The sequence below is a fragment of the Haliaeetus albicilla genome, chromosome 9 (assembly GCF_947461875.1).
Source record: "Haliaeetus albicilla chromosome 9, bHalAlb1.1, whole genome shotgun sequence".
NCBI lineage: Eukaryota > Metazoa > Chordata > Aves > Accipitriformes > Accipitridae > Haliaeetus > Haliaeetus albicilla.
Window position 1 is genome coordinate 17,289,853 of NC_091491.1, and position 19,924 is coordinate 17,309,776.

The window sequence follows — 19,924 nt, forward strand, 5'->3', positions numbered from 1 at the left end:
AAAAGCACTTTACATGAATTAAGAATTAAATTATTTCAGCTTCGTGCTGTAGACTTCACCAATTTGGATCTGTGTATGTATTAGAAATATAAGCTAAAATTCTAGGTAAAACATTTCCAGCACAGTACTACAGTTTGCTAGAATTTCTTAAGCCAAGAGCAAATTACATATAAACCACTTCTCTAATTTTTTATAGAACCATATCAAATTAAATCAGTATTATTGAAGCCGGGACTGAAATGGAATGCTGGTATATCCTAATTTTGTGTAAGCATCCAAAACATACAGATACGACTTTGTTTTAATAAACAGAAGTTTGAGGGTGCTTATTTCTGCCATAGTAAAAAAGGTCCTGAATTACCGAAATATTTTTTTTTCAATTAGTCCACTACTAATAGAATAATTTTGGGGCATTCCTAAAATATAAGGATATGTTTTAAATGTTTGGTGTTTAAACAGATCTTAGCAGATAATTTAAATTTATTATTAAGAAAGCCTTCCAGTTGTTAACGCCTACAAGCTATACTCATGCACTGGCCACAGCAGATTGAATTAGTTTCATCATGTTTTTGCAATGCTGCTGTTGAGATTCCAGCAGCTCCTGTATTTACAGATTTGATTCTATTTCTTCTGAGGTAATATCGAGTACTTGTACAGTGAATCTTGATCATAAAATCATATTTCTTAAGAAATTAATACCACCCCATCAGGAAAGCTAAAAAAGCATTTTTACAGAAACATTTCCTCAACAAAACTTCATTTAAATTGTTCTGTATCTACTAACTGTACAGAAAGGGACTTTCAGAGACCACAGTGCAAGTTGCAGTGCTATTCAGTGAAATGATGAGAAAATATTTTTATGGTGCCCTAGTTTTGGAGGGGAAATACTAATGGTTTACTTCTCACTTCAGGAAACTTCTATTTCAAAACAGAAAGAAGAACAATTACGTTATTTATAATGAGCTTTTATGTTCACTGAAAAGTCAGAATATCACACAAGACACTCAATTGCACTCCAAGCTGGAATTCCAAGACAGAATGTAAAAATTGGTGTTTACATAAACTACAAGATCAGCTGTGTATATGTGCGGTTTTATTACCAAGGACCAAACCCCTTTGTATTCATACTATACCAAATTTATAAGCATTTGCCATTTAGTTTGCAAATGCAGCAGTAGATGTCCCAGTATTCCAGTGCTCTATGGACACTGAAAAGCACAATCACAAATTTCAGGAAGGAGATAAGTTTTTCAAACAAAACCAGAAAATTAACTAACCTCCAAATATTTAATTACAGAGGGATTGTAGTCTATGGTTTTTCGGTTCACAGCTTTTCTCATCCGCTTTCCATCAAAGGTAAGCTGTTGCATTGCTTGCTGCTGTGCAAAATCAGGTCTTTTGTAGAACAACTGCCGAGGCGCCTGGTGCTGGAACCTCGGCATATGGAAAAATCGGGGCGGGGAGCCAATTTCTGTGGCCATGGCTATCTTGTTTCTGAAAGACTGCAAAAAGTGAAACACTAGGTTACTACATAATAATGACAAAAATCCCACATTAATATCTCCACTAACTTAAGTTTACAAGGATAACAACTTCATAAGGCACTGCAAAGAAATATTTGCAGGTTCCTCTGAACAATTATTATTCTCCTATGCCACATACAACTGACATTGGTTAAGTACTTTGTTCTCTATCAAGAGAGATTTTGTATTGAAACAGATCACTACAAAGTTTGCATTACCATCCCTAAATTAGAAATGTGCAGAAGAATGTCCTCAGTAAAATTAGTACAAGTGCAAGAAACAGTAAGACCCTTCAACAGACTATGATATTTCAGATTCAATACACAACAGAAAACACATTAGTTACAAATTAATTTAACTATTAACAAAAAAAGTTTTAAAGGGCTGCCTCAAAATCTTATTCTAGGACCTGAAAATAAAATTACATTTCCTTTACATAATTTATAGTAAATATACCACAGATCACATTCGACCTGTAGGTGTATGTTGAATTCCATTATCACAAAATAAATGGATTACTTATTTAACAAGGTTTGATAAGTGTAACGGAATATCACTTCCTCCCAACAAGACCCACTGAGAATGTTAAGAAAATGTGAGGGGTAGGGAAAAAATATCAATATTCAGATTTTTTCTGACAGAGGGAAATGAGTCTAAAAACTGGTATTTCAGTCTGTAAAGTCCCTAAACGAGATCACAGCAACCTCTTCACAGCTGAAAACTACAATATACAGTCTTTAAAGTATATACTAACTTCAGACTAAGCAGTGACACACTCTGAACCAGTGAAAGCTCAAACTTAATTTTCAACTTTTATTTTCCCCCAATCCTGAACTCATAGTTTGAAAAAAAATTTAAACCAAAATAAACTGACAGTGTCATCAAGGGAGTGCAAAAAGGCTGAGAAACGTTCCTTTGCTTGAAGGCTAGTGTCTTCACAGAGTCAAAGTGAATTTAATAAAAAGAACAGAAATAAAACTAGTAGGTTTGGGGGTTTTTTAAGTTGAAATAATCTGTCTGTAAATTCATGAATATACTTTCCTATTTAGTTAAAATACTCATATCCTCAACTTGGAAGAGTTGGAAAGTTGTTTCAACTGTCAGTCTTAAAATTTTATCTTGCTTATTTGATCTCAATAACTGAAAAATGTTTACATTTTGTAAACAGCAAAATAAAGCTAAAATAGAAATGCTAGACATAAAAGAGGGTTTAAAAGTAGTACATAGTTTGATTCTTTTTAAGAGGTTCTTTGTAAATACAAGGAGCAGGTTGCCCTTTAACCATGAGACAGTTTGTTGGCACAGGGCAGGGATTAACCTTCACAGGCTTTGCAAACTTAGAATTCACACACTCCTGCCCACTGCTACCGAAAGTGTGTCAGGCCAGCTATAAAACAAGCCATTTATGACACCTGGCTGTTAGCTACACAAACAATTCTAATGTGCAAGGGGAAAAACCCAAAAGCCATTACAACTATTCTCCACTCAAGACAAACAAGTCCAAACTAAACCAGCATGTTTCTTTAAATGAGGTAAGGAAATTTAAGACCTTTGGCAGGAGTAGCAGCTTTTATTAGACTAACTTGTGTAACTGGAAAGAGATACCAGCTTTCAAATAAACAAACCTTCATCTTGTGGCTGAAAGGCTCATTTGCCCAAAAGCTGCCCAATACCCGGTGGGGTCTAATAAGACACCACCTCTACCTCCAAATACTGCCACATTGTAACACCACAGTAACAACACAATTACCACATTAAGCTCGTCTGAAACAAGAAAAAGGTATCAACACTTTCTCATGGAAGAACTATGTCAAGTACCCCTAACACTATCTCAGATTCTCTTACAACTTGTCAGAAGGTATCAAACTGTTGTACAGAAAGTTTCAGGTGTTAAATCTCAAAAGTAAAATTAAAAAGGATAGTAGTCCTTTTATAGCAAAAAAGAGAAAGCAGCTTCTTCAAACAAGCTGGTATTAAACATGCAAGTCCATTAATAAAGTCTTTTTAATGTAATTTTAAAGCTTATTCATTACTCAGGAAAAAAAAAAAGAGAAAATTTCCAGTACTAATCTCTTTAAAGTCTAAAGATACACACTCCTATATCAAGCAGTGCTTTAAGCCAGAGGGAAAGATATTTTTTCGAAGTCACACATCTGTACTCTCTTATAGGCAATGCAAAAATAAATTTCAAGAACCAAGACCAAGAATGCAGACAAAGATATATGCTGGGGCTTCCAAAAACACTTTTATCAGATGTATTTGCAAGAAAACATTACATAAAAATGTCTTTTTAGAGAAACGCTCCAAAGCAACGAGTTAATTAAGCATTTATTCTCATCTTTCATAAAAGAAAATCTCCTGAAGAAGATTTTTCAATTACCAACATAGGTAAATAAAGCATTAGCTATGATATGGATCAATTTAGACTGCACATACCTAAAACTATCACAAGCAGCATCTAGCTTAGATTAGCATAAACAACATTCACTTAACATGCAATCAACATCAGCAAAAACTACTACTTAAAAGGTGATCAAAGGCATAAACATGTTAGTTGCGCCTCTTCATGCCTACAAACCCTTCTGAGTTCACGATTATGACAAGGCAATATGTGACATCACACCTACAACAACATGACAAGGGAGATGACACAGGATTAGGAAAATGAAAGGTTTATTCTGTTTATGTTCTAAGCAGTTTCTCCAACATCCGAGATCACTGCCTCAATCACAAAAAGCCTCCAACCTACAGTTATAAACTTTGCCAAAAGATTTTTGTTTACCCAGCTGCTCATGATTTTTTTTCTAATAATGGCTCAAATATCATGCTTTTATCCACATAATATCCTTATGCCCAAGTCATGTTTGCATTTGTCATATATATATCTGAACAGATATATAAAGAGTGTGTGCACATGCACATAGAAGTGTGTATATACACACTGAGTGAAGTTTCCAAACAAAGAACCTTTAAAAATGAAGGGGGGGGTTGATACAGATTCAGTTATCAGATGAAACTGGAGCATTTATTTCCAAAGACCTCTACTTCAGTCAAATATACCCATTTAAGTTACTAGTATCGTACTTTGTCTTCTGTTGGGACAAACCAATGCCTCAACAAGCTCTCCTTTAGATCTCCTATATCAGCTAAAACAGTATCCGAGTTCAATGCATCTACAGCTAAAGCTCCTGTTGTATTGGGAGCATGAGTAGAGACATACAAACAAATATTGGAGGACAACGTGTAATCCAGAGTAGTAACATCCAATTTCCTATTTTAATCAAAGTACCAAACTGTTTTTAGAGTCCATCAACAAGGGTTTAAAAGGAAGACTCCATTTTTTCCTTAAAGTACAGAATTAGAAACAGCAGCAAGATTTTTCCAACATAAAGCATAGGTCAGCTCTTACGTTATTGTTTCTGGATAGTAATGTTACTAATTAATTGCTATTCTCTTCATTATACTTTTACCACAATTTGAACTGTGAATTGAATTTTTGTATGCCATTCTTTCATGCATCCTTATTGTTTGCAACAGAAACACGACTCTTCAGAGAGCTGACTGTCAGTTTTCCCCTTTCTGTCCCCACAAATAGCCTTTCAAAGCTGAGTAGCTTTCACACATTTGGGGGTTAAATGTATTCGGGGATATAGAGAGAATATATACTGAATTCACTGAGCAAAGATAGGGCCATCCAGAAACACTGGAAGATAAGTAACTGGACCTACTTTTCAGCTAAGATGACAAAAGAAAGCCTGAAAAATGCAGTCAAACTGGGGAATAAGCAAAGGCACATCTGACATGAAACTGAAGGCAGGATTAGGACCAGATGGACAAAAAAAACCCAAAGACAAATTAGAAGAAACACAGTAAGAGTAGGAGTAACAATAGAAGCAAAAACACTAACTGAGGAGCAAGGTCAGTCAAGAAAGAGAGTTAATGAGAAACCTGACAAATAGACACAGGTTTAAGGGGGGGGGGGGAAGAGAAATAAAAAAAAAATTTGAGCAAGAATTGGGCAGAAGAAACTGCACAACAGAACTCAAGGAGCTTGTGATAGCACCCGAGATGTCCATTGCTGCTCATTAACTGTCAACAAATACACTTGCAACAGAGCCTTTTATTCATTCCTAACAGTGCCACAAGAATGGCAGGTTTACTAATGCTATTGAGTAATCAGAGGGATATGGCTACAGAACAGTTAAAAATGAAAGAAAACTGAGGATGACCTTATACCCAGGACAGCATGGTGTCACAAGATAGATGGATTTACAGAGTTTGTTTGCTTTTTAAAACAAGAGAAGAGTCACATACAGTACTAGCCCATTACAGAAAATGGTTACAATTTAGTTCATGTACCCAAATAAGGCTACAAAGATAACATTAGCATTTCATTTAGTAACATTGTTACTTTATCATTTTATTGGGTAAAACTGTTTCTTTAATATCAAAATGAATCTTGCAATATGTTCTGAAAATTGACAGATTTGGACTTTGCTGCCCAAAATCATGCAACCAAAGCAATTCACGCATAAGTTCACTAAATCAAAATAAACCAAATTAGACTACTCAAATTAAATGAAAACACCAATGCAGCCTTCTATACTGGTTTAATCAGATAAAGCTTGGAGAAAGAGGAGTCACGGCTTATATTAAATCTGTCACTTCTTACAGATAGTTCAGTACTAAAAGAAAAAAAAAAATCTGATTTATGTATAATCTTGACAAAATGTATATATGATTTACCCAAAAAGTAAAAGATCATCATTATTGAAGTGCAATAACTGGTAACTAAAACATGCTTGCCTATTTAATGGTTATTTTTCACTGAAGTGAAAGCAACTTGGGTGCAATACTGTGAGTAATAACCTGAATATGTCAAAAGAAAAGTATGTTTCCAAATGGTAGAACAGAAGGCTATTCTCCTGGGGAGTGCAAGCAGCCAGTTACTTTGCAAACTCTACGCTGCTCACTACAACAGAACATGCTGCAGCTTAAAAGACGTTCCCCTGAAATGGCTAAAGCAGCAAAGGAAAACAAGTGTTAAAAATTTCCTGAGTGTATCTGTATACTACTTCTTTAAATGCTTATTAGACAGTTAAACAAAGTACATGTAGGCTTTAAAGCAAGCACTTTTACAGTGTAACAGAAACAGTGAAAATTAATAGCAATTATTTGCATTGCAATAGCACATAGGAGTCCAAAACATGGTTCAGGACATTCAGTGAAAAAAACCAAACCATTATTAGAGAAAAAACACCTCAGCTTTCTGAGGCAGAAGTATAAGGTAAGAACACCACAATGCAAAGTTAGCGTAACAAGTTTATTGTTGAATACATCAGTAGTAAATACCATCTTTCTTTGATTAGACAAGTGCCTTTACATCTACAAGGTATAGAGATACCACTTAATTTCCTTTTAGTAAGATTTCTCTACATTCAAAAATCTTATTGTAAATAGTCATCTCCAAAAAAATACACCTCTGCATTTTTTAATTTGTGTATTTAAGAAATCTGCAAGCACATCTGAAAAAATGCACCTGTTCTGAAAAAAAACAATCAGACCAAATACAATTTAATGTTATTCTTACAGAGTATCAACACTAGTTATGAAAGGTAATAGCTGTATTAAGCAGGAATATAAAATTAGTTAGAAAAATACATTCTCATCGTCAAAGCCACATTGTGACCCATCTCGACCCTGAACTGCATTAACAGAATTACACTTTTTGTAAAAACAGCATATTGTAAACATTTTGTAAAAATTCCAGTGATAAGGAAAGTTTTCATCGGACAATGAGATACAACAATAAAGTGCAAAGTTGCCCAACTTACCCCTGTGGAGATGAAATAATACATTTTTGTCAAAAGCAGATTAACCCCCCCCTTATAACAGTAGAAAAAATTGTGTAAGGTTCTTGCTCTTTGAGTATTTAAAAATATTATTCCAACTTTTGAATTACAGAAGGCACAGCAATAGCATGTAGTTTTCTCCATTTTTATATGCAGATCTCCAAAAATTTTCTAGAAGACATGAGTATAGTTAAGTTTAAACCTAAGAAAAATAAGTCCATTCTTAAAATCTAAGAACAGACTCCTTGATTATCCACAGGTGCTGGAGGTCCATGACACAACAAGTGACAAAACTCAAGACAAAAATACTGACCTATATTATAAAAGGCTGCTATTAAGCAACAGTGCTGCTCTTTGCAGCAAGCAGATTTCCCCAGGGCCCTACTGCTGTACTCCCAATATACATTAACATCTGTTCTCTGTTGCATTCTACTTGTGAACAAAACTTTCCTAGAAATGGGTTTTAAATTCTGACCATGCAAAGTGGGGGGAAAAGGACTTGGCATCTTTCCTCATTCCAGTCATTCTATTCCAACAGAAGATGTAAAAAATAATATAAAAATAAAAACAGCAATTTAAAAATTACAAATAAAATAAAAATTAAAAATTTAAAATAAAATAAAAATAAAATATCTCCTACATCTTCATAAAAAAACCACAGAAACAGATATTTAAATTAATCATTGGCTAAGTCAAAATAAACTACTCTGCCCAAAAGGTTCAATGACCTGTTCTTATTTGAAGACACTCCAAACATTTTTGTTTCATACACAGCCCAGAATCTACTACACTGGCACAATCAAGGACCTAAAAATGCAGAAGTATATTTTCCCCCTTTAACTTCAGTTCTGTACTTTCATCATGTCCAGTTTCACCATGAATTTAAAATTTTTGGATTTTTAAGACAAGCCAAACACATACCCACACATGATATGGAGTCTGAAAGGATAGAACATGTAACATTTCCAGCATACCTATGAAGAAAATAATTTTTCACTGTACAGCGAGCAAGACCTGGCAAAATACAATTATTTTGATGCAGTTTTTGATTCAAAAGGTTTATTCTCTGCAGGAAGAGAAGCAGTGCTGACACTTAATTGACAAAAGCCCTACACCTTTGAAGTTTCACATACAAACACACTATGCCCAAGAAACTCTGAAATAGTAGAGAAAGCATACAGGCAAATGAAGACATCTAAAAGCACAAGGGAGAATGGGCTATCAGGAAAAAAAACTTCTAACAGCCAGTCTGAAAGTCTCAGATTACAGAGCTTGGGGGACAACCTTAAACAGTGAGTCTGCTTAGCTGCATGTAAGTTACATGTACATTTAACACTTCCTTCAAATTTTGGATTTCTAGTGCTAAACAAATACCTAACAATTAAACCAATCTCAAATATTCCTCATTTTATGCTCAAACTAAACCCTTGACTCATTCCAAAGCAGTCATATTTTCAGAAGACGGGTGCTTACGTACATCATAAAAAAGTCACAATACTTTAGTTCACAGGACTCAAAGACAGGTGCTGCTTTACCACATTGGCCACAGTAGAGAAAACTGCTTTCACAAGTAAAACAGCCTAGAATGATTCCCCTTCTGCACCTCACAAAAGCAACTTGTATGGCAAGTTTCTTGAGGTGTACTCAAAACAAACATGGAAGAAACCAATTGCAGTAAGAGTATGTTTGGCAGACTGCACCTAAACCTCAGTTAGAAGATGCACAGGATTTGGTCTGCTGCCATGATTTCACTATTACCGACTTGATAGTTTTGCTTTAAGTTAAAGTTTACTCACAATATTTTTATAATTTTTTAATAATAAAACAATATTCTTCCTCCCTCTAAACCACGAATACATTCCTTTGACTCCTGCTTAGCATTTGTCGAGACCTGCATTTAGATTATAACCCAGACTGTCTTTTACTACTGTGAGTCACTACGATAACAACAATTCATCTTAACTGGCTGAAATACATCCAGCTTGGTTTTCATGCTGAAGTGATTACTGATGCTGCCTTACCTTGCTGCTACCATTTTGTCAGGAAACAAAACTTTAGGACTAACTTTTAAATCACATAACATAGCATGACAAATATAAAAAACAACAAAGGAAAAGTAGTTTAAAAGCAAAAACAGCCTCTCATCCTTGCTAACCCTAAATATCAAGATATTCTTCAGCTGGTTATTACATCAAGGCCTGTTGAACTAACACTGATCTTCGTAAAAAAAAAAATCACAGCTGAATCTGCTTGGGTTGCTCCTCCCAGTTTCACCCAATATGCAGTTCACCTTATTTATAAGGAGAACATATTGTTGGTCTATATTCAACTTGGCATTTAACTCCTGGGTCCCCTTCAGTGAGACTGCTATTCAGGCAGTCACTTCACAGCTTGTACAAATCCATGAGGCTATGCCCGCACATGGAGAACTCTGCATGTCTCCTTGCTGATCTTCAGAATGCTTCTGCTGACCCATTCCTCAAGCATATCCAGGTCCCTTTTGACTCAAGTCCTACTGTTCAGGTACATAACTCCCAAATCACCAGATTATCATCATCCTTCCTCCTCAGCTCACATATGATTGAACTGGAACTTTACTGGATTCTAGAAACAAATTATTGTTTAGGTACCATACGGAAGAAATGCAGACATTATGCTTTCATTTGTCTATACTTGGCTCCTGGCAGGAGATAAGTCCTTAGAAGACTCAACCCCTCATTTGTATAAAACACACAAACAGCAGGTGGGATGGGGAGAAAGAATGGCAAGAAATCCTACAAAAAAAGTCTTCAGAGAGCTTTATGACCAGTGGAAGGGAAAAGGACTAGAAGGAGTATAGTATTTTGCAGGACAAAACTTAAAATAGGGAAACGCACCAACCAGTATCTTTGTTTCAGAAATAACCTACTGAAATTCTGATAATAAAGAGAACCAAGTCCATACAATCTAACAACAGTTTGCTTCTCTTCACACTATGAAACAGAAACATACTTTTTAATATAGTAAACAAAGTTGAGTATCTAAGTCCCTACAAGTTGCAAACTCAATGCTGACAAGAAGGTATCAAGGCCTTTTTAGTAAGACTTGGAAATTAGGAAGAGTTTTAACTTGTTATAAAGATTCATCTTTCATAACCTTTATCAACTAAATGCTTAACATACATATTCAGAACTTTTGCAACTTTTATGTAAAAGCAAATGTTGAAATTATCAAAAGAGAAGAATTAAGAAAATCTCTTTGTGACCCGAAGAATGCCTGCACCCATGCTCCCCCCCCCCCCCTTTTTTTTTTAAAGTGTTCCTTAGTATTACTCAGACCAGTCTTCTGACAAAGCAACACTTTTTGCCATACCAGTTTCTGGGCCAAATAAAGGTACAAGAATAGTGTCTTAAGTTTCCATGACCAAGAAGATGAAGTCCAGAAGGAGGAGCAGGAGGAAGGGAAATAGTGCTATCATGTGAAAAAAATGTGCCTTTATATGGTGAGAAGTACAAGAAGGTAAAAAACTCCACAAACCAAAAAGCAATGTTTTTCAGTAGTTATTAACACATTTCAAAGATTTTTTTTCTACTTATCTCTCCAAAAAGAGATTTTATACTTCAGTAGAACACTTCAAGACAAAAGAACTTATTTTTATTTAAATGCATATTTTAAGGGTAAAAGCCCTTCACCACCCATGACTATACCATAACTCACACCCAGAAGCAGAGGCTTTGTGTGACAGAGCCCCCATCTTCTGGACACATCAAGGTTATTCACATACTTCATGTATTCAATATGAGAAAAGAAGATACTAAGCACTTTCACAGCCACACTGCAAAATAAATGCCCTGTAACATACTACCTCACAGTATTTTACTAGCAACATCCGAAGAGATTTTTTTTTCCTCAAGGCTTTTTGATTTGATAAAAAGATGTAGCAGATGCACACAGAAAGATTTATCCAAGACAGAGATTTGTTTGTTACCCCCCCCAAAAGAAAAACTCAAGGTTTTCAAGCAGTTAGATTAGCAGCTATGTTTACAGCAAAAGATGCAAATACCTACAGTTGCTATGCCCAGACGTAGCTAATAGAGACACCCTTAAGCAAGAGTTGTGGAATTGAAGAGAACAGTTCAAACTTTATCACATCACACAATGCTGCTAAAGAAGCCTTACGGACCCTGCTAGAGAAATTAAAACCATACTTACATTAACAACGCTCCCCATAACTGACTTACTGGTGAATCAGAGAATTTAAAAAAAATCCCATCAACCAAACACCCCCTAAATTATGGAAACAGTGAAAGAAAACAGCACTTCTAAATTACTTTGATCAAGTAAAGTTCTGACTGTAAATTATTTATGTGGATAAAGACAGAATTCAAAAGTGTAGCTTCTCAGTATCTGCTCCAGTTAAGATTTAAAAGTGTAGTGTATATATAAACTACTCTTTGGCCACAGTTTGATGTGGAAGATCAATGCATAATCCCTGTTCGCTACTGGTTAGGATAGAAACTTTAACCCAACGAGGAACAAACTTACAATAGGAAAAAATAAACTGTACTAGTTATTGTAATTTTTAAGCTCTCAGTGTTTTAAAGTCTACACAATTATCACTCAAGCAGTTCTAAAAGTTTTGTCAGAAACATGCCTATTTTAAAACATAGTCAACATAGAGATTCTTGTATATAAAGGAACTTTCAATACTAGAACAGATCTAAATTGATGGCTGATATATATACCACTTGCTCACACAACTGAAAATGAGTTAGAAATACACTTGCTTTTAACTGAAATCACACAGCCAATGCTTCCAGGAATGTAAGTTTTCTGGTCTCTCCTTGTGAATTACAAGCCATGCAAATACCTGTATATGACTATGAAGATACATATACACTGCTCAACGACCACATTTAAGCTTCTTTAGTAAACAGCCTTCACATTTACCACTTAGTATTGTTCAAAAGCATGTGTTCATCTTCTCTATCAATACATTTCTCAGTAAAGGAAATTCAAGTTCACATACATCAATCCTGCACAAAGCCTTTCAAAAAGCAAGGGTTCAGTATAAGATTTTCCCCAATTACAGGAAGAGTCAAGCTCCCCATGAGAATGACAATTCAGTAGAAATGTATGTCACCAGAGACCTTCAGTTTAGAAAACCAGAATTCTCCAAAGGTCTAAAATCCCTTGGCATTTCTTTCCTACTTTGCATCACCTGCCTTGAGAGTATCAGCAACCTTTCCTGGCAAAAGCAGCACTTCAGTGAACAGTTCTAGGTCAGTATTTTCATCTTACTGTACAGAAAGTTTGGCAGCTGTGGCTTATTATTATTAGCCAAGAGTCTACAAAAGATATTATTAGAAATAGTTTATTTATTGGGCTTGAATTTGCTAAGGAGACCAAAATATTTGCATCCACCAGTAGAAAAAGATTGCAAAACATGGCTTGATGACTGACTCAAGTATGAATTTAACTCCAAACTCTGTAATTTAGGAACAGTGCAAATATCGCAGAATGGACATACTCTATTAATACTTACCCAGTCTGGACTCCTCCTACTTGCAAATTTGGGCAATCTACAATTTTTTATTGTAATATAATCATAAAATTTCACTACTCTCTGCAAAGAAATGTAATGGTTTGCTTACGAACATGCCATAATAGCAAGAAAGGCATTTTCAAAGTTAAGTGGTGATTTTTGCTGGGGTTGGGGGAAGGAGGACAACGGTAGGAAGCACAATTGCTTGTTGCGATCACACAATTTAACTGCAGTGACAGCTACTGAGTGAACTTCAGCATTGTGGGAAGAGTCTAGAGGACTGCTGAGATCAAGTTCCCTAACAACCCAAACCCAACCTAAAACTGCTGACACCAAAAAAAGCAGTCCTGCCTTGACTCCAATTGTGTGTTCCTGTCCTACATGATCCCTCCTTTAAGCCAACATGAACATCTGCTGACCACACTAGCCATCCACCTAAGAAACTGCTCTGTGTTGAGACCCTTTTTGCTAACGTTAGTCAAAACCCAGAGCAGCTTCTCAGCCAACTGACTACGGAGTTCCAGGAATGCCTCTATTGACACAGGAGAAAAATCAAATAACCAGAAGCAAGGGAAGTTACCACTTTGGGCTGCAATGCCAGTTTAGATGACTGCAAATGTACACCAGACAGAGTAGAGCTGCACCATTACACAGTCCTCAGGCTGTAAGTCAAGCACTTGCATCAGCTGGAGCTGTGGCACTACTTACCCAAATCAAAGTGCAGCTCCTGCCAGACTCAAATTTGCAGATGAATACTCATATACCCATGGTAAAATATAAATCACTGTGTTGCCAAAACTTCATAATGAACATGAAAACTACACCAAACCAATAAAAAATACTACAGACTCCTTGTTATCCAGCCTCTGGTCCCCCTTTAAAAAAAAGGACATATTAACATATTCTTTTGTATCATGTTTCTTTTGGATTTGGGAAAATTATTTAAAGGAACCCTCAGATATTTAAACCCAAGAAACATGGATTATTTCAAGTATCTGTGTGCTCATCTTGAAATGTATAAAACACTAATATACAGAACTGATCAGTGTCAACTTATCTGTACTTTTTGTTGCAACACTGCTTTTGTCCAATCTTGCCACGCTGTTCAACTCAGGGGTACTCACTTTTGGGTAAAGTGACAGGTGAGTGACTAAGAGCAATCTAAATTTCAAGCTTCATGACCAACTGCCTTAAATTAAAACTTGGTACTAAGTAGACACGATCTTAAACATTTAGGAACTATTTTATAAAGAGCTGATATATCTGCCATATTAACTATGAACAGTGCATATTGCCTCTCAACTCAGGGCTACAGTCACTCAGTGCAGCATAAGCCAATGCTATGGCAGAGACAGGTATTTCCCATCACCTCTTCTTATACCTACCACTTCACCAGAAACTGTTTCTAAGACACAGGCCAAAACAGAAAACTGAGCCAGATTACAACAAAAAACCATCGTACTTCTCCTTACAGAAAGGGATCTCTCTACAGCTGCCTGCTTCATACAGTGTATGAAGTCTGGTACCAAGAGAAGAAAGGCAGCAGAATATTATGATTTTAATTATTTAAAAGAACTAAAAATTCTAGGCTACATAAAATTTACAACTCCAATGATAACATTTTCAAAGTTTCAAAATTTAATAGTATTTATGCTTTTGAACCAGCACATTTCATTATACTGAAGACTAATTAAATAACAGTAATGAGCTCACAACAAGCACGCTGTTGTTCTTCCTATCAAAACTAATTAAAAGTAAACAGAAAATAAGTATTCAGATTTAACAACAGTGTATGAGAAAAATCCTATTTAAATGAAAAATGAAATGGAAAATATACTTCTAACTCCTTTTTGACAGAAAAAAATGTACCAGGGTTACTTGATGCAGTATATAAGTGCCCACAGAGGAAGAGATGTTTTCATTTATATCTCAAGAATATGAAAAATTGCTTATATTTTTTTATATTCTATGTACATGTAAGAACACTTCCATGTAATTGTTTGGAACAATGCTTGTGTACAACAGAAGTTTTATCAGTGTTAGTCAATAGCAAAGTTTAATACCGTAGAGCAAGTCCTTCCTCCTACAACAGAGAAATCATGATAAAAGCAATGACTACTGAAACTACTTAGAACAGAACCCCCAATTCCTGGTAAGATTTCATTGCAACTTACTCAGTACAATTCATTATTATTAGACTTGGTAGATTTTTCAATCCTTAAAGTATATTTACATGGATTTTCAGCTTTAAAGATTATCCCGTATTATGGAAGTTGGCACTTATTCTTCCTGTTTAATAAAGTATCTAAATGAACAGGGTTTGGTTTTGTTTGTTGTTTTGTTTTCGTTTGTTTGGTTTTTTTAACCCCTCAAGTAAAAAACAGGTACCTAGCTTCCTAGATAAATCGGGATCTGTTTATCACAGCCATTCTTACTACACAGAATCATACTTCTTCCATTTTATAATTTGGTGCAGAGGTAGAACAGAAACAATATCAGTTCGCTTAGTTTCAAAGCATAAAATAATTTGGTCTCTAGTATGCCTCCACATTCAGAGAATGCCTTACAAATCATTAACTGTCATCACTCTAAGCAAATAAGAAGGAACTGTACCAAAAAAGTATAATGGCTCAAGGGAAAGTATCAAGTCAGTAGCAGAACTCATCTGTTCTGACTTGTGCTTAAGCTATTAAAAAGTACTACAGTGTTAATGTTTCTTTCTGGGTTAGTTTTTTGGGTTTGGGGTGTTTGTGTTTGTGTTTTGGGGTTTTTTTCTTCTTTAAATCACATCCCCTTTAGACAAGGGGAAGAAGCTTGAAATAAAGCCTTTTAAAATAAGCAATCAATGAATGGCTGGAATACTTAGCCACTTTTCTAATTACAACCTCCAAAAAAATGCAGGCTTCTACTATGCTATAACACACTCAGGTCTTACCTTATCCCACCACAAACTTTAATCTACATTGCCACAAACTGAAGAACAATTTTAACCAGTATTTCACATCACCGTGCATGCACTGACTTTATACTAAATGTGTTATCAAAAGTAATATTGCACAACAGAGGAGAAACTAGCTTACTTTCTTTCCTGGTAAATATATACTTCATATCACATTTCAAGTTTCACAACAGAATGACTGGTACACCCAGCCTGAATGTGGAGAGCTGGTTGAACTAGAAATGACATTCTATCAAATGCTGAGTAGTTTTTTTTAAATACTAGTGAGCAAGAATAGATTGCTGGTAAGTTTAGCACCATTTTAAAAATACGGGATCACGGATGCTCTAAATTGAAGCGAAATTAATAACAACAAAATACAAACAACAAAGAACTATTTAGCTATCAAAAAGCCTACTTCTCTGCTCTTGTTTCAGAGATTCTCTAAGACAAGAAAACTAAGGTTATTTTAAGGTTTTTATCTTTTGAAAGATCTTTACCGTATCCCCTCCCCACCATTAAGCTCTAACAATATTCAGTTTGAGATTTACTTATCGATGACATTTCTTCATTAACTATACCCACCAAACCTTCATATTTGTATTTTTACTTTGTATAAAACTTTCAATAACAAAATGATGCAATATCAGGAATGAAAATATGGCAAATAAAGAGCAAATTTTGTAAAATTCAGAAACACACTAAAATTTTCAGCTTGTTTTTACAACATCCTGCACAGAGATATGACTAGTTTTCTAAATTATAAGCTAGAGTAACATCTGGGCAAGGCTAAAATTATTTTCATTTCCAGTGTTAGTGAACAAACTGGAAATTCCCTAGATATCAACCCTGTGGCTAGCAGATGCAAAAAGTGAAATATTTGCATGGAATCATCTCAGTAAAAAATTGAACTGTGTTCCTTCCATACTCCCACTCAAACAAAAGTCTTCTCCACAATATTTTTTTTTCAGGTGAGTCAGAAGACTAAGATATCTGCTAGGGATGGGAACAGAACAGAAGATTTCTCATCCCCTCCTCAGATCAAGGCCTCTCTTTGCTGCAGCAAGAGAAGGCATTCCTAGTACCTCTATCTCAAGCGCAGTTTAATATCACTATGTTATTACGTCCTGCGCTAACCTCTGCTGATAACAGGAATACAAAACTGATGAGAAATTTTCAATTTCAGTTGTCCAAACAGTCTAATGTTTACTGCTGCAAGGATTCAATGGAGGACCAACACTTAAATTCTTTCCTTGCTACCAGAAGTGTTTATAGTGACTGACATTTAAGTTAAAAGGTTTTAGCAGCTCTAGAAGCAGAGTATTAAATGTACACTAGTTACTAGCATCTAACATTCTCTGCAGCTCAAAAAGATGTGGGGTTTCCCCATCCTTCAATATTTATTTCTCAACACTGATGCTCTTAATATAATCTGGTAGTTCCATCCACTTCTGAAACAGTCAAATGCAGGAAAGTTGTGTAAAACTTACCTTCTAAACTGCAGAGCAGTTGAGCAAAGAACTCAAAAAATGCTAACAGCAAAGCAATTAAAGAGATGCCAGATTTTTCTTATCATGCGGAGTGTTTAAATGACAAGTCTTCTAACTACATTTTCAGATCTTCCCATTAGAAATACTACAGCACAAGTAAACAACACGTTAAGAAACAGATTTTGAAACATGCTTTATGATTATATATTCTTATATTAAAGATGATGGCACAATATTGCAGCAGACTGTTGAGAATTAAAAGTCAATTTAGCTGATAAAGAATTCAGGAGGAGAGAACCCCAAAGCATAACACAATATTGTTTGCATGCTATAAACTCTCTGACAAATATGTACATAGTGCTGCCTTTCTTAAAGGAAGAAAAGAAGAGTTTCAGTTAGGAAACACATAAAAGAATAAACAAACATCTGTTGCAAGGAGAAGGATGAGGGGCTGATGTCTACATAGGAAAACAGATTCCCAAATACAACTCACAAATTGCAATTCAGGATATAATGAGGTAGAAAACTGGTGGAGTACAGAACTACTTACCTATGACAACTTTTGTAAGACAAACAGATGTGCTCAAATAAGTACCAATATTTCAAAATACTGTATTTGAAACCATACACCTGTCTACTTATAACAAAGAAGCTAAGAGTCAGCAAGAGAAAAATAACATCCAACTTCAAAAAGGCACAAAGTTTAATTAGTTCTCTCCAATGGAAAAATGCTGAAATATTTTTTCGAATGTAACAGGTAACCTAGGTTTGCTATCCATGTCATAATCATAGACTGGTGAGTCTCAATCAGTGGAATGTGCCACCATATTGTCATTAAATCCATCCACTCTTCCAGAATAAGCAAGTGCCTGCTGCACATGGCTGTATCTAACCATAACGGCTAGGGCTTCCCAAGCCGCATCTTCAGGCAGTCAGAACCCGATCTCCGCTCAAATCCAAGCCAGAGGAAAGAACAATAATAGTAAAAAAAAAAAAAGTAAAAAAAGGCAGGATTGAGAGAGTCGGGCGAGGCCACCCCAGACACCTATGCAGCAAAGGAGACCACATGCCTGCTCCCAGCCCCAGCTTTCGCCGCCACCTCAGCCCTCCAGCACACCCCACCCCGTGGGCCCGGCGCCGCGGAGCTCGGCCCTGAGCTCAGCTCAACCCGCGGACAAGGCCCGGGCCCCATGCTCCCGAGAGCGTCCCAGGGGACTCTCGCTGCTACACCCACTCCCCGCCGCTGGGAAGCCGCGCCGGGGCTCGGCCTCTTCCCGGTCCTGGCCGCACCGCTTCTGGGCCGCGGCCTAAAAATGGCGGAGGCAGCCGCACTTCCCAAGCTGCTCACCCCCGCCCCACCAGCGGCCCAGCACCGAGCCGCACTCACCGTCCAGCCGGTCTCTCGTACCCCAACTCCGCGCTCCTGTCGCCTCGCCACTCGCCTCGTCCCTCCGGCCCCGGAAGCCGCCGCCTCACGAGCCCCCACCGCGGCCTGCCGCCATCTTCCTTCCCCCACCAGCGACCAGGCGGCGCACGCGCCCGACGTCAGCGCGCGAGGCGGTCCCAGCGCCCCAGGGGCACTGGGGGCTGGAAGACTGCGGCCAGTGCGCAGGCGCGCGAAGCAGGGCGCGCGCTGCTTCCGCGAGCCTCCCGCCGTGCCACGACCTGCGCCTGCGCTACCGGAAGCCTGGTGCCCTCCCCGACCCTTCCCCTCGCAGGTGGAGGCGGGAAGAGGTGCGCGCGTGCGCACTGAGAGGTGGCCGCGGAGTGGGCCTGCGGGGACGGGCCGCGGCGCCAGCGGTGCTTCGCTGTGGAGGGTCGCGCCCGGTGTCCCTCTTGCGTTTTGTTGGGGGGTGGGGTGGGAAGGATGACCAAAATTCAACCCATGAACCCACCGTGGCGGGGAAGCTGCGCTCCCGGCCCCGCTTTGACGATGCTGTGGCGAGGCGGCACCTGCCGCCGTGTCTGCTGGCTTCAGCCTCCTCAAAACGGGAAGTGCTGGCAGCCGGACAAATTACCGCTTCTAAAACGCACCGCCTCGCACGTCTCACCTAACCGCATGGCTGCATTTTGTACTGCTTCATGGTAATAGCCTACACATTCACCAAACAGCCCGGCGCTACAACAGAATCGCACCTCGCACAACCCCCTTGGACAGCTGCTTCTTGCCCCTCCTGATGAGCAGGTTTCAAAATACAACAGTCAGGAACAGCTAATCTCAAGGCTCATAATTATCTGTCTGTGGAGGATAGTGCAAATCTCCCGAGATCGCTTTCAGATTGCTAAGTCTGTTAATGCTCCTCCTTGGGACTCTGTTAGATTTACAAAGGTATCAACAAGTAGTAATGCCTCCCAATTCTAATCATTAAGTCCTTTTACCCAGAACTGTAGGTAAAGAGGTGCTGAATGGTGCTTTTTTTCTGAATAAAAATTAGTTGTCATTAAGATATGAGAGCCTGTGTATTTAAAAAATGAAAATGTCTTAAAGCTGCTTGAACAGAAACATTTTACAAGGCAAACCAAGTTACAGTGGGAGCAGCCACTGGAAAGCATATCCCCTATCAAAAGGAGCCACTGAGCTTTATAAAACAAAGATT

General features: G+C 37.4%; 1 protein-coding gene across 6 annotated transcripts in view; it reads right to left on the reverse strand.

The window, feature by feature from the left end:
* WDR33 (WD repeat domain 33) overlaps positions 1–18,873 on the reverse strand; it is a 71,334-nt gene extending 52,461 nt beyond the window's left edge. For all 6 annotated transcript variants that reach the window (XM_069791945.1, XM_069791944.1, XM_069791943.1 and 3 more), the window contains exons 1-2: positions 18,715–18,873; positions 1,278–1,502 (exon numbers count right to left, since the gene is read on the reverse strand). In XM_069791945.1, the coding sequence (XP_069648046.1) occupies positions 1,278–1,481 (204 nt within the window). In that variant the 5' untranslated portion in view covers positions 1,482–1,502; positions 18,715–18,873. The remainder of the gene's footprint in view (positions 1–1,277; positions 1,503–18,714) is intronic.
* Positions 18,874–19,924: the final 1,051 nt, after the last annotated feature.